The sequence below is a fragment of the Porites lutea genome, chromosome 3 (assembly GCF_958299795.1).
Source record: "Porites lutea chromosome 3, jaPorLute2.1, whole genome shotgun sequence".
In the NCBI taxonomy this organism is placed as follows: Eukaryota; Metazoa; Cnidaria; class Anthozoa; order Scleractinia; family Poritidae; genus Porites; species Porites lutea.
In genome coordinates, this window is record NC_133203.1 from 25,114,728 (window position 1) to 25,129,957 (window position 15,230).

A 15,230-nucleotide genomic window follows, 5' to 3' on the forward strand; every position below is an offset into this window, starting at 1 on the left:
GTACAGTTCCTCGAGCAACAGGTAACCGTCGTACCCTTGGAAATTATGCGCGATCAACACGAACGGGCGGCGTCCGGGGTCCGTCACTCTCAGGTTCCACACCCAGGCCATGAAGTCTTGCATGGACGGAAACTGGTAGCGTCGATCGTCCAGACTGGTCTCGGCGCATACCAGGTTCACGCGATGCGCCTCCCCTCCTTCCTGCATGCACTCGCAGTCGAAAAAGATTTTGACGACGGCCTGTTCCTCCTCGGGCACGGGTCCCGGCTGGTCGGTGCTGGTGGAGGGGTGTTTGCGTTTGGGGCCTCGACGATTTTGAATGGGTTGGATGAAACATTTGTGGGCCCACACGTCCACCGTGGCTTTGCAATTGTAGCACGCTTGATAGCCGCAGAGGTGACTGAGAAAGTCTTGGAATCGCTTGAAGGTGCGTCCGCAGTGCCCGCAACACCGTAGTTGGGCACACACGTTGTCGAAGGTCAGCGGGTGGACCCTGTCGCCACTGGGAGAACGGATGGTGTGCAATTCGAGGCACCGAGGACCAAAGAAACGGCGATGACAATGGGGGCACAGTTCGTTGGCGGCGTCTCGGGCAGGGTGGGTGACAAAGTCCGAGCAGTCCGTTTGTTGGCAGCAATAACACTTGAAGCCGGGACACCGATGATGACGAAAGTCCCTGGTCTTGTACCCTTTGCGGCACTGTAAGCAAAAGTAGTTTACGCCATAATAGGCGTTCAATTTGGTAATGACGTCGTAATGTCCCTGGTGAGCTAAGAGAATGAGTTGGTACTGGGAGGTCGGGCCGCAATGCACGATGGCATTCCCGTGATCGGCCGAGACCACGATGTCTTGGTAGTCGGGCAACACTTTTTCGAAGGCCCGTATTTCGGGCAACCCGCAAGGCCCTTCGGGTACTTTGGCCAATTGATGCAATTCGCGGGCTTTGGTCGTTTGGAGATTACGTCCGTGCCGGATGCAATTGAAATCACACGAGTGTTGGGCACTTTGATCCTTGTGTCGGTGGGCTCGTGCCGTCACCAGAGCCCGCGCAACAGAGATCGTCCTTGTTGGTGATCTCGATACAACTGTTTTTGGCCTTGACCATCGTGGCAAAGACATCGGACCCGAGTTTACGACGGCCCGTGCCGCGCGGTGGGCGCACGTAGGTCAAGTCCACCACGAACGTATCGTCCACGGCAAAGTCCTCGTTGGAGTTCAAGAGGGCCGTCATCTGTTCGAGCAGATGCCGCTCGGGCCCTTGCGTGTGTCGCCAATCTCTCACGCGTACGCGGGCACTGGTAAAATTATTGGCCAAGCGGTTGGATCCCAGGTAGATCTGTAAATAATCGTCGTCGTGCCACGGCCGCGATTGGTCTCGGATGGCTTGGCCCAGGGCGCGAATCACTTCCTCCGAGGCGTCGCCCGAACTGGGTTGTCCTTGCAGTCGTGCCCGGAACGTTTGCCAGGTGACGCCGAACGAGGGGCGGTGACGGACGGTGTAGGGAGTGAGCTGGAACCGCAGCCCGCCACCGGATTGTCCTTCGGCGGCTTGTAACGCTTGCAGACACGCTTCGTCGTCGCTGCTGCTGGTGGTCAGCAGGCGTTCGTCGCACTGCAATTGGCGTCGACTGTTCAGTTCGTCGCTGTCCGGGGTCGACTCGCTGGAGGTGCCCTGAAGGTTTGAGAAAAAACAAACCGAGTCAAGTTAGTCCCGAGAAAAAGACAATGCATCAGTGGATGGAACGACAGTGGGAAAAGTGGGAAGTAACCGTGTGAAGGGAGGGAAGGGAATGGTGTGAGACAAAAAAGAGGGGGAAAAAATGGAGGGAAAAAGATGGAGGAAGGTGATGGCCAAAGTGCGAGAAAAGAAACGTGGGGAAACAGGGCACAGACCAAATTCAAATGGATCAACAAGTAGAAAACATGGAGGAAAAGAGGGGGAAGAGATTAGCGTAGGGTGACTTGGCCCAACAGTACAACTGGGGGTCAAACCAGGAATGATTGAGTTGTCAATGGATCCAACTACTCCAACCGGCAGACCAACTAATCCCAAGAGCCTTCAGTTGACAAACCTATAGGACCTGACACGCATAACACACCACCAAGACACTTGGGGTGGCCAAGCTCCTTTCTCCAGGAACTTAGCGCAGGTGATGATGGAGGTACAACCATATTCAGAACAGGCATACCACAGCAGCAATGCACACCCACGTGGCTCATGCCAGTTGTGCCACCAATTCCCAGGGATAAAAACACCTCAAGGAAGTTAGGAGAAACCCACCCTGAACACGAGTGCCAGCCATTGAGTAAACCTCGACAAGCTGACCCGAGTCAACGGAAAAAAAGCTCTCCAGCCTCTCAAGTCCCAGTGACCCTAACCTGATATCACCGCCAAAGAGAGACCTTCAGATCGACTGATTCTGCTGCCACGCCCAACAGAAAAAGTGTTCACACACACACACACACATGCGATGCCAAAGAAGCAGAGGGTTGTCCCCTTCCTACCTGCCAAATCAACAGACGAAACCAGCGTCATGAAAGGTCCAAGCTGCACAGGGACAATCCCTCGAACGGGGAAGTCCAAACCACCCACTTGTCCTTGAACTCCAACTTGCCCGTGAACTCCAACCCAAAATGCGGCTGATGATAAGGGAGGCAGCGTCCATGTCAGAGCTTGGAGGGCTCGTCGGGCTCTCCCAAAAGCACCGGCGATCAGAGATCTTAACAGCAAGGAGGAAAAGCATTCATGAAGGATCGACGGTCTCCTCCGCCAAAGGCAGGATGGCAAAAGCAACCCACTTCTCCTAAAAAACTCGGGACCAGCTGGTCCCGACAGACCAACAGTAGAAGAATCAGATCCAACCCAATAGACACCATCGTCGACAGCGTCCATCGGCCAAACATGAAGTAGAACCAACTCACCTGTACCTACAAATGACAGGTATGCACGAACACCATGTTGTTCCATACCACACAAGGAGGAGGTGGTTTCGTGCAGTGACCTACCTTGCAAAGCCCAGGAAAATCTCCCTAATTATGTCCCACAAAACCAATGGAGCTCTGACAGTCCAATGGACCTCGATGACGAACTTCCACGAGTCCAAACAAGGGCAGCTGGAATGAATCAGGAACCCTGTGGCAGTGAAAATGAATGATTCAGGAACCTATGCCAGTGACTGACGAAAGACTTGCTTGGGTCTAGGGTCCTTGGCAGAACAAGCAGTCAACACACCAAACGATGAAGAAAGGCTGGAACAGATGTCCCACCCAAATATGGCTGGAGGTGGAATGGGCTTGCTTGGTTTCGCACGAAAGGCTATGGAAAGGTCTTTTCTGGTTCTCGTTGAGTGGTGTCATCAGTGGCCATCCAAAGACGACATGGGCCACAGTGTTCCCCCAAACACAACGCGTTCGACTCGTCAGGCTTTCTCTGTAGGGACGACCCTCCACTTCCATTTCTTCCGAGACAAGGACAAGCCATGGAAAACGCATGCGAGAGTGCACAAACAGAGAGAGCTATCCATCCAAGAAGCACCAAGAAGCCGATGTTTCACCCAAGACACGTCACGTGCTCGAGGATCCATCAGGGATGGATACTGAAGACCATTACCAAAAAAAAGTCACCAAAGAAGCCAATCAACAGGATGTGTCCTTGTGAGGAAAGCACAGACGAACGCATCAAAGGCCAGCCCCTGGGTCAAGGTAGACTGATGGTACAAGGAATACTACCTGGGTAGAGTTGCGATGTCAAGTCCACTTGGTTCAGGCTGACAAGTTGGGGACCTGTCACTGAAGCAAGACAACTCCCAGTACACGGAAACACCCCTTGGAACGAGTCACTGTTGCAATACCACTCCCCCCTTGGAAAAAGTCATCACCAAACCCTGTCTCCTCTGTGGTGGAGGTGTGACCCCATTCAGACGAAACCACTTCTCTAGGCAAAGATGGGTACAGTGATGGTAAAGCCAACTTCAGGCTGGTCAAGTCCTCGCAGCTTGACGACTTCTGCTTGGCGAACAACAGTCTACAAGATGACAGCAAGGGTGTGGTCGCAACCGGGGGAACTGCAAGGATGACTCTGAACGCTCCAAGCTATCCAACAGCATCTCAAACCGATCACAAGGGATTTTTCAGGTGGACCTGTTACCCATTACCAAGGCAACCAAGCTGTGGATGTCTGGAGTAACCATGCTTGTCCTGGTGGGTCTGTAAACTCGTTCTTCCCAGGCCTCAGGACATGCACCCCTCGGCAAAGACAATGGTGCCAAGCACAGTCATACCAAGGACGAGAGAGAGACTCAACACGCCATCATTTCAAAGGCCACCAAAGATCAATCGTCTGGCTGTTACTGGCAAGGAGTTCACCCTAACCTTGACTGCGGACGCAGGTCGAGGGAGCTGTTGGATCGTCATTTTTTCAAAGGGCCAGTCATCTTCCCAGTGTTAAATGACAGTCAAGCCATCCAGAGGAGAATCGTCAAAGGGACACGATCACCAAGCTAGGAGACGATCAAGAAAAAAGGTGACAATACCCCCAAGTGGCGCAAAACGGATTGAGAGGGAGAGAGTTCTTGGCCAGCACGAAGAAAAATAGGTAGTGGATGAGGACAGCCAAGAAAGTCAACGAACCTGCTCCTCCTATGAGAAAAAACCGGCCAGAAAATAAAAAATACCAAAAAAAACAGAGACAGCGTCTAAAACAGGTGCCAACGAGAAATCCATACCGTAAGGGAAAACAGGGGAAAGGTAGCAACGTGGACTCCACCTTAAGGTATCACAGCCCACTGAAAGACGACCCGGGAAAATTCAGCAAAGCGAGACGGAGTGAAACGAGGTGTCGGATCCTTTGGAGCACAAGGTCTCCATCACGCAAGACATCCCGTTGAGTCAAGGAAGAACGGCGTTGGGACTGACTTGACCCGGTTTGTCTTCGACCAAACCGGCGTGGGCTCAGGTTCACATCACGGCCCAAGTCCCATGTCGTGTACGAAAAAAAGAATGTTTTACCTGCGATGGCCTGGCGTCGCGGCGTGGTGACGATGGTGGTGGTGGCACCTAAGTGGAACGAACAAAGGAAGAATGAGCAAGGGGTGGTAGGGGCGCGGGAGAATTCAACCGATGGGTTCCACTTACCGGATCGTCGTCGGGAGGACCGGAAGACGGTGGTGGCGGCGGCGGTGGATCCATGATCTGTAAGTAAACCCCATGGTAAGAATGAGCGTGTGGGGGGAGCAGGGGCGAGGGGACATTCAAACCATGAACTTCACTTACCCGACAACTGCCAACACAAGCGTCGAAAACGTACCAGACCCAACTCTTGTTGACAGTGAGGGCACGTGGGTGTAGGACGGGACGGAGTGACGGCCAAGGAGGCGTACAAACAGGCTTTATGGACCAGCACGCGGCAACAGGGTGTACGGATGACGGCTCGGACCAGTTCCCTCGCGCACAAAAGACACCAATCCAAAGTAAAAGGCCACACCATTCCAATAAAGATCGCATGAGGACCATTTGGGTTTGAGTCGACTGGGTGAGAGAGGTCTTTTTATGGTGTGTGAGGAGGGGGTCTCATTTCACCAGACCCCCCTCTAAAAAAGCCCCCCAAAGAGGGGGGATACCCCCCCCATTGCCCCTTCTTTGGGGGGTGGCCGAGAGAGCCCGGGACCCAGGCCAGAGAGGGTGATATATAGAGCAGGGGATGCCCGGTTCATGTCACTGCAAACCGGTCGGTGAATGGCCGCGTCCTTTTGTACCATCTGATTCATCGGCCTGGTTTGTTGTTCATGTTTGGTTCCTGTTAATAAGACACCGGCTAACTCCCATGGCGTCCCACTTGATCGAAGGCAACGAGGCCAAATGTTTTTGTTCTGTCCACCAAGGGGCCAACATTGCAAAAGGTACGTTGGAGAGAGTGGTTCACCCTTACCCTCTACGCCATACTCACACCCGGCCGCGAGCCCCTTGTCATTGCGTGTGGTTATTGTGTAGGGTCTTTATGCTGGTACAGTCGACGCCGGTCAACGTTCACACGTTCTTGACCCAGCGAGAGCGTGGAGGCCCTCACCCCGTGTTGGATCATGCCGAGTGTTACAACCACAGCGGGTGGGTGTGTGATTGCCATTATTATGGGGTTGGTCAATCGGCAACGCCCGACTCGGACTGAACTCTTTTTTTTGTTTGCAGACGGTGTACGTATCGAAAGCGAGAGTTTGGAGCAGTGCGAATGGATGTATGGTATGTTTTCGCACCACTGTTTACCCAACCCCTCGTGGCATTTTACCCTAATGAAAAAGGAACTGCCGGCGCTCCTCCGATGTTTGACGACGGGCAATTCCGACAAGATCAGCAAGCGGTTGTTAGGCATTTTTTCTTACCTCACCAAGTACAATATGGAAACCAAGACCCTCCCGCCCCGGGAACCCATCGAATTACGGGCCATGATATGTTGTGGGTTGACGAAGGAGATGCTGCCTCTACCGACAGCGATAAAGGTCCATCCATCATTCTATTTCTTGAAAATCTTGTTAACTGAGGCGGACATTGTTCCCGATGACGATATTCACGTACGTCCCGTCGTCAAAGTGTACGGTCGTTGTGAACAGTGCCAGAAAATGTTACGTGAATGCCCCACCGATAAAGATGTGGGTTTGGGTGCCGCGGAAGTCATGTATGTGATGATGCCGCCCGAATGGTCAGAACCCATCGATTGGCAAGCTGAGGGATGCTCTTAAGGAGCCCAGGACGGGAACTAGGGACTATCTTCAAGTGTGACAATCTTCAAGTGTGACGCGATGAAAAAAACTGAGATGTAAACTGTATAGTGTGAAACGTTTATTAGGCCACTAGAACTCTACTTTAGTTACACAACCTCGAGACAATAAACATGTTTGGTTACAGTTTAAATTTACGTTTGGCTTGCATTATTTTTTTGACGATGGCTTCGGTCCAGGTCTTTTTCCCCGGGAGGGTTTGAATGGCGCGAATCATCTTGTCGTCGGCTTTCCACTTGTCCTGGATCGTGCGCGCCCGAGAATAATCAATGTCGTGTTGTTTGGCAATGCGGTCCAACCGGTTGATGCCGGGATCCCCGCGCTTCAGCCGTTTCTCCAAATGGGTACCTGGGCCCATGTATTGATACCCCGGCCAATGAAATTCGATGCCTGTCTTGTTCAACCATTTTTGGACGTCCAAGCCCCGACCGATCATTATTTCGGTGGCGGTAACCACGGCGCGACGCACGCCGGCGGTGACGTCTAGTAGTCCTTGCCATCGAGTTTCCGCTGGACTTTTTCTCCCCACTCACTCCACCCGGGTTGACGTTTCAACTTGAACACTTCCTTGGCCAGTTTCTTACCTCTTTGGCGGCCTGCCCAAATCGGCTGGGTTTCTTGACGGTCAAGGGGGGCCTTGAGACAGAGAGAGGCGACTTGCCTTTGCCCAAGGTCGATGTTGTCTTGCTCTTGGAGGTGCTGGGGATGGGCAACGCCAATTCCTGTTCCCAATCTTCGGTCGGTAACGGGGACGAGAAGGTCGGCTTGGGTGGGACTTTCGGCTTGCGTTTAGGTGTGGCCTTGGGTGTGGCCTTGGGTTGGGGCGTGCTGCTTTTTATAAGCGTTTTCAAGGTCTCCATGGGTCCTTCAGCAAACTCGTCGTCGTCGTCGCCCGCTCCCGCCGGCAAGTTCATGGTCCGCACGCGTCTGGTGGCTCGACGCACTTCGGGTCCCAGGGCCTTGACGCGGATCTTCTTGGTAGCCGGCGGAATCTCGGGGGACGCCAACAAGACGTGTTGTTTGGCGGCCAACCGCGCAGCATGCGTCAACCGCGAATTCTCCATCAACGTGCCCTTGTATTGTTCCACCAGTCGCTCCATGTCCGCCGGGGACACCAGGTACTTTTTCTGGTACGGTCCGTGACTCATCCTGTCAGGCAATGACGACACACGCGATCCAAGGCGTGCCACACACCCGCCCCTGTTTGAGCCATCATGACGTACCGTCGCCGTTTTATGGAATGTTTGCGACGCGCCATCTCGCGCAACGCGCGCTTGTGCGGACGCAATTGATCCAGGAGTCGAGGGGGGACCGCCACATTTCCTTTCAAGGTGTTCATCACCAACTCACTGATGGCATTGACTTGATCGGCATTGGCATGCTGCAATCGTTCCCGTCTCACGTTCTGGTCGGCTTCTCGCAACACGCTCCGCAAAAAGGGCAGTTGTCGTTGTAGGCGTCGCACCATGGTGTCGTGTTCCCTGGGACACACGTTCGAGGGGGTCTTTATAGCTTACTTGACCCCGGCCATCTTCATCCATCGGTTGCGCATGTTGCGAACCAGGCGCTCGTTGGCCTTCGCCTGCGCCCAAGAGATTTTACCCACGCGTTTCTTGCGCGTGGCGGCCTCCAAGCCTTTCTTGGCTCTGTACCCGGCCGCGCCACTCACCGCCCCGGCCGCAATGGCCTTGCCGGCAGCAATGGCCAGAGGCACGAGCAAAGGGAAAATTCCCCCTCGTTGGTAGTGTTGTCTCCTTCGCCGTCTTCGTCCGCGTCGGACCATGCTGTCAAATGTGAACAAGGGCAGACACGGATTCTGTTTTTATAGTAGGCCCAAGGCTCGACGGATGCCTCGCTCTTCCTCGAACGTCATATTAGGACGGGGTAATTTTTTTTTTTTTTTTCCAAGCCTTTCTTGGCCCCGTATTTCAGGCCAGTGCTCAAGGCCGACGAGGCGATGGCTTTGCCGGCGATCAAAAGCAGAGGAATGATGCCTCCTCGTTGGCGTCGGCGTCGGCGTCGTAGTCGTCGTCGCCGTCCCATGCTTGTCACGGGGTTGCCTGGGGGTCTACGTTTTATATAGGCTCACATGATACTGCAGTTGAACGATTCGCCCGCGTACTTTTTGCGCTTGCCACTCTCCACCTCGGCTCGTCGTTTTCGGCTAATCTCTTTGGCTCTTTTCTCTTGACGCTCCCCGATGGCTTTGGTGGTCTTATGGGCCGTCTTGAAAATACCCGTGATGAGTCCCGGCGACACGCCGCCTCGTTGCGAGGGTCGTCGACGGCATCGGCTGCGTCGTTGGCGTCGAGGCAACTTGACTCTGGCCGTGCCAGGACGTCTCCAGGCTTTTTTAAACCGTGTTGGGGGTAGACAAACGCGACGAGGTGCGATAGACTTGGGGTTCGCCTCCATCCTTGTAGACCGTGGTGACGGTATTGGTATGCGTGATGCCGGCAAAACGGCGTCCCACCGACCGTTGACGAGCATCTTTGGCCAACAGATCCATCTGACGTCGTAATTCGTCTTGATTCATCCGTGCTCGTCGAGGGGGTGTGCCGCGGCCACGGCCACGACGTCCCCCGCCACCGCCACCGCCCCCGGGCGGACTTCCATCGTCTCCGCCACCCCCTCCGGGTGGCACCCCGCCACGTCCCCGACCTCGTCCCCGGCCTCGACCCCGGGGTGGGGGTCGACCGCGCCCTCGCGGTGCCGGGGGTGGTGGTGACGGAGGTGTCATGGGACGGCTGACGATATAATCGGTCAATTGATATTTGTCGAGACCCACGGACTCCAACATCGCATCGATCTGCCCGGCCAGAAAATCTCCTCGGGCAATCCGTTCCATCATCTCGATTTGTCGGGGACTAAACCCGGGCGAGGGTAAATCCTGGGCCGCGGCCCGGATGGCCGTCACGCTGGGCACACCCGAACTCGGTGACGAGACATTTGGCGCCACGCCCACTCCGGCCGGGGGGGCCGTGGGCATGCCCGACATTTGCATGGCCCGCTCTAAAGCATCCCGCACCGCACGGGGCATGACGAGGGGGGAACGTCCGACACCCACCGACAAGGGCGTGGTGTGCCCTTCCAAGCGTTCCGATAAGTCCCGTTGCCGACTTCCCCGGCGTCTCCGCTGTTGTCGCGCCCGTTCTCGAGCCAGTTCATTCTCCCAGGTCAATTGGTCGTAATCCAGATCGTCCCGAAACTCGTTGGACGAGGGCGTGGTCCGTCGACTCATGCTTGACGTTCATAGGTTTCCGTCGGTCCTTCCTCCGGTAACACGTTGGTGAAGAGACGGTACCGATCGTCTGACGCGGGATGCAAGTCCAGCATTAAATAGCCAAAAGGGCGCTGGGTGCATTCGCGAAAGATGTTCATCACGTGCGACCAGTCGTTGGGAAAGGCTTGCAGCGCCAAGGTGCGCATGCCTACTTGATCCCGCGGGTTCTTGAACGCCACGATGTAATGGGCGTTGCGCGAAATGGTTTTGGCGAATTTGCCGGGCGGGAATAGATCCTGGCACAGGAAGAGGACACTGATGTTCCGATGATGCGAGTGCTTGGAAAAGAGATCCAACACGCGTTTGTCGTTGGCGCCTTCGTCCATGAGATCGTCCAACACAAAGAGTCCCCCTTGCGTGGGACCGAACCATTGGTCCAACTCCTCCGACGTGGGCAGTCCTTCGTGAAACTGCACCTTCTCTTGCTTCATCTCGTCAAAGGCCGGTTGCCAGGCCCCGTAACAATAATGTTTCACCCGAGGAGGGGGGTGCATCAATTGATCGGCGTGCTGTAACAAACGGCGCGTCCACGTCGATTTTCCGCTCCCCGACGGGCCGCCCACCAACGTGTTGCAGGGATGTCGAATCATCTCATCACCATGGCGTACAATCGCGGCGAGGCGTCTTTTATCAGGGTCAGCGTGGTCTCCACCACGGCGGTTTCCGGGCAGGCGTTCAACGCCCGGGCCAACCCCAGCCAATTGCCGGCCCACGCCAATCGACGGAAGAGTCAATAGTGTCCATAATCCCAGGTGTCGCACAACGCGTCCACGGGATGGATCACGAGTTCCATCAACAGACGTTCGTCCAAGGCTTCCAGGACACGTCGCTTATCTTGTCGCGTAATCATTTTCTCACCAAAAAAAATCACGTCGCCACGAGCGCCACGGTTTTATGGAGCGCCCGCGACGACGTGGCGTGGAACCTATCGGACTCGAACCGATGACACACGGCTGGCGAAGCCGCTGCTCTACCCACTGAGCTAAGGTCCCCTGGGGATGAGTACGGAGAACCCCCGCGGCCAGACTCGGTCATGCAGTGGTCAAGGGTGGTACTATTTTTATGGAAATACCGGACGTACCCACCACCGGCCGGGAGAGAACCCTTGAGGTCGGACCGACCGCTCGCGCGGAGGTCCCCCGCACCCACGTTGGATCTGGATCCCGTCCCCTTTATATAGTCGTCCTTTCCCGCCGTCTCCCCCTTGTGGGACACCCATAAAAAACACACCTCGGTCAAGCGTCAAGAGTCGTTTAATGAAGGAAATAAACAACGTCGAGAGACAGCGTTGCGTATCCGGTCCATTGGGTTCGTCCATTGCCACGTCGCGCAGTGTACTCTGGATCCAGTCACGGACGCGTTCCCCCACGCGATGATCGTTCCACACGTAATCGCCGTCTCGAAAACTTTCCACAAACTCCAACAGGCTCCGTTGTCGCACGCGGTCTTGCAAGTACGCAAAAGCATAATGGCCACAGGCCCGACTGTCGTAGGCTTGCAACGTCTTGTCGCTACGCACCACGTACTTCCAATGCCGCGCGATCCATTCGTGAAATCCCGGCGCCTCATAGACGGTCAACGGCAACCCGTAACTGTCCATCACTTCGCACACCCCCTCTTCCGTCCAGAGGGCCAACCAATGCTGACCCGGTTCGCCGGCCGGGTCCATGTTGACGATGTAGGCCCCTCGGGTGGTCTTGGGAGGATGCTCGGGCAATCGATCGGAGGGATAGACGCCTTGGAACACGCGCTTCAACTCGGGGTCCGAGAGCGCCAGGGCTCTCAATTGACGATCACTCAACGCCACCAGTTCCATCGTTCAACTAAACCCAGGGGGGTCCTTTACACTTTGTTATCATACGTCACGGCACCCAGGTGATCGATGTAGATGACGCTTTCAAATTCGCCCCACACCAAGATGGTGATGTTGGCGTTCAGGGCCGCTCTGAACTTGATCTCCAAACGCACGTTACCGGTCTGCTTGGGATTGAGTTTGGGACCATCCGCGTCCCCGCTGGGCACGTTGTTCCACATGTACAGGGTGCAATTCTTGTTGTGTCCCCAATCGCCCGGTTTGACCATGAACTCGCGATGTTTGGCCACGGATCCAGCCGCGTCCAAAAAGCGACGATAGCCTTCCAAATCTTTCAGGGTATTATTCCCGGCGAATTCCAGGGTGACGTACGGGTACTCTTCCCCCTCGATAAACTGCCGCACGGTCGTCACCCCTTTGCTCTGGAAGGAAAACGGGTACTTTTCTTTGGCGCCATTGAAGGCCATGCTGTCCAGGATCCCCACGATCATGCACTGGGGTACCCTGCCCAAGAACAAATTATCTTCCCTCCACACGGTGGTGGCCCCGTTGAACGAGAAAGAGCGAATCTGATCACTCACCACCGGGTACTTGACCACTTGTTTGCGGATCTTGCGCTGACTTTCCAGGGACCCGTAGACATCCGGGTTAAGGTTCAGTCGGCACAGGTGAAAGGTGATGTCCACATCTTCTTCTCGCAACCGAACGTACTTCTTCGTGCCATCGAAGAGAGTCGCCCACGTGTAGAAATCAGGACTGCTGAAGTGGAACTCAAAATTTATTTCCACCCCGGGCACCATGACCTTGCCCGTGTGGAACATGGGCAGGTACGGTCGCATGATCAAACGGGCCACGTTGTTGCCCCGGAACGGGGTGGTCAGGGTCTTGAGCAGGTGATCGTTATTGTGTAGGTACCCTGCCAGCGTGCTAATGTCGTCCCCACCCCCACTGCTCAACGTGGGGGCCACGTTCAAGAAATTGACCCAGCCTTGGGGGGCCAATAACGTCTCTCCATCGTCGCGGCTGTAGTTGAGCAGCGTCTGGAAATAGGCCGAGTAGGGATAGGTGTCGGTCTGTTCGGTCATCAGCGTGCCATTGAACCGCACGTTGATCTGCTTGAAGATGGAGTGGCCCAAGTTGTTGACGGCGTACGTGAACTTGGTGTTGTTGGCATCCGACGCCGAATTGGCATCGGCCACGATGCTGTTGGTGCCGGCCGTGGACAAGCGCAGGTCGATGACGAAATAACTGCGATTCAAATCCACGTAATCTTCCAAGGCCTGCACCGAGAACTTCATGGGCGTGATGCTGGCGCTCAATTTGCTGTAGGGTACCATCTTATACCCCTGCAGATCGTAGTCGGTCGAAGGGACCGAGAAAATGTCCAAACTACTCATGATGACGAAGAGGAGGAGTGCATCTCCTCATCGGCGGCGTCGTCGTTTTATACGCATCCTGGCCCATTTGTCTAGGCCGTACCCCGGCGGCTTGGGGACGTGAGGACTGATCCATCCGCCGCGTTGGGCGCGACCTCGACGTAGCCTGGCCAACAACCATTTCGTCAAGTCGTAGCCTGGCGGCTTGCGCACGTGAGGACTGATCCATCCTCCTCGTTGTCGCCCAAATGGGGAGGGCACGCTTCGTTGATAGCGGGGCCTGGATTGGACCACCAACCTTCGTGGACGAACCATCTTAAACGCCCAGCACGTCGCGAATGCGTCCCACCGTGTTTCGATACCCTTTCTTGGCAGCCGATGTCATCGACCTCTTGGCGACCAACCCGGTAATGGGAACGGCCTTGCGTTTCACGCCTCTCTTTATTTCTTCTCCGGCGGCCCGTGCCACCCCGCGCCACGACTGCCCTCGAGCGCCCGCCCGCGCCCCGGCTTCCACGGCCCTGGCCAGAATGGGTCCACCCAAACGATACAGATCCTCTCGAAGTCCTCGACCATCCTGCAGCGGCAGGGGTGGTGGACGATACCGCGTCAGACTACCTCCCCACATGATGTGATACATTGCCCGGGGCACGCACCTTTTTTATACGTCTCGTTTGAAGACAAAGGTGATCAGGGTACGCCCCGCGCCAAACCTGACCAACCCTCCATGAGTCTCGGCGATTTCCACCTCCACCACGTCCATGTACTCGCGCCGACACGATAACCACTGGATGTGCAAGGGTTCATAGTAGGCCACGCCCTTGCCTTGGCGCCGGTACTCCACTTCGCGCACCATGGCATGCTGTTGACCGCCGACGATATTGCTGTCCACCAGGTCCGAGTAGACCAGAAAAGTGCGCGAGGGTTCCCCCACCACCTCTCGGAAGGCCACGTTCAAGTTGACGAAACGCCAATTGATGCACATACTCAACTGTAAGTGATCGCTTTCTATTTTCCAAAGGTCGTGCCTGCTCAATTCCGTGTTCTTGACGTCTTTGTAATAATTCCCGAGCGACGACGACGTATCGTAAATGAGTTCGTAACGGAGACTGGGGCCCAAGGCATAACTCTTATCTTTGTTTTGCACCAGCCACCCCATCAGCTTGGCCATGCTCACGTGCACATGCCATTGCACGAACGCCAAGCCGGTCGTCAAGGCAATGTCGTCCAACTTCTTGGCCAAGATGCGCAGGTCCTCGCCGTCCCATTCGTACGTGACCCGAAACTTGTTGTAGAGCCGTTTACCCTTCGATTGGGCTTCTTTCACCTCGTTAAACTGCGCTTTGCCTATGAGGGCTTTCATCAGACTCACCCCATCCACCACGCTGGGATCGTTGGTCAGATCCTTGATCTGGATGGTGGTTTGATAGTGGACAGGGGTGTCGTTGGGCCCCAAATTCCTCACCAACTTGGAACCCACCATGACCACGCGAGGGTTGACGGCCGTCGTGAGTCTCGCCAAATCCAAGGCCGCGTCGGGGGTGGAGATGGCCGCCAGCCCCACCTTCCATCCTTCCCGCTTCAATTCCAAAGGCACGGGTAGGCGCACTTTGAACGAACTGGTGGTATTGGTGGGAAACTCTTCCGTGGGATCGCTGACCAACACGATCCGATTCATGCCTGGAAATGCAACGTCACTTGCGTCTCTCCCGCCGGGTTCAAGGTCATCAACTCGCCGTTCGTCTCGGCCACTTCCACTTCGACAATCTCCACCGTGTCTCCGCGCACCCGGTGATACTGCACGTGTTCCGGTTCCCAGCGGATGGGCTCGTCTTTATAGGGCAGGTCTCGCAAGAAATTGGTGATCTGCGTGCCCACGATACTGCTCTCCCCCACATTGCAGTACAGATGCACCGAACGCGTGGGTAGGTCCCCGTGCGTCGCGGGCGTCACCGTGGTCTTCTTCTGTTTCTCTTGACTCCCGGTAT

At 55.5% G+C, this 15,230-nt stretch overlaps 1 protein-coding gene and 1 non-coding gene across 2 annotated transcripts; both read right to left on the reverse strand.

Moving 5' to 3' along the window:
• Positions 1 to 10,972: 10,972 nt before the first annotated feature.
• On the reverse strand, positions 10,973 to 11,045 carry Trnaa-cgc (transfer RNA alanine (anticodon CGC)). The gene has a single exon. It is a non-coding gene; the product is annotated as a tRNA-Ala (tRNA).
• An 850-nt stretch (positions 11,046 to 11,895) lies between these two features.
• LOC140932027 (uncharacterized protein F54H12.2-like) lies at positions 11,896 to 13,203 on the reverse strand. The gene has a single exon (XM_073381691.1). The coding sequence runs from the start codon at positions 13,201 to 13,203 to the stop codon at positions 11,896 to 11,898; it is 1,308 nt and encodes a 435-aa protein (XP_073237792.1).
• Positions 13,204 to 15,230: the final 2,027 nt, after the last annotated feature.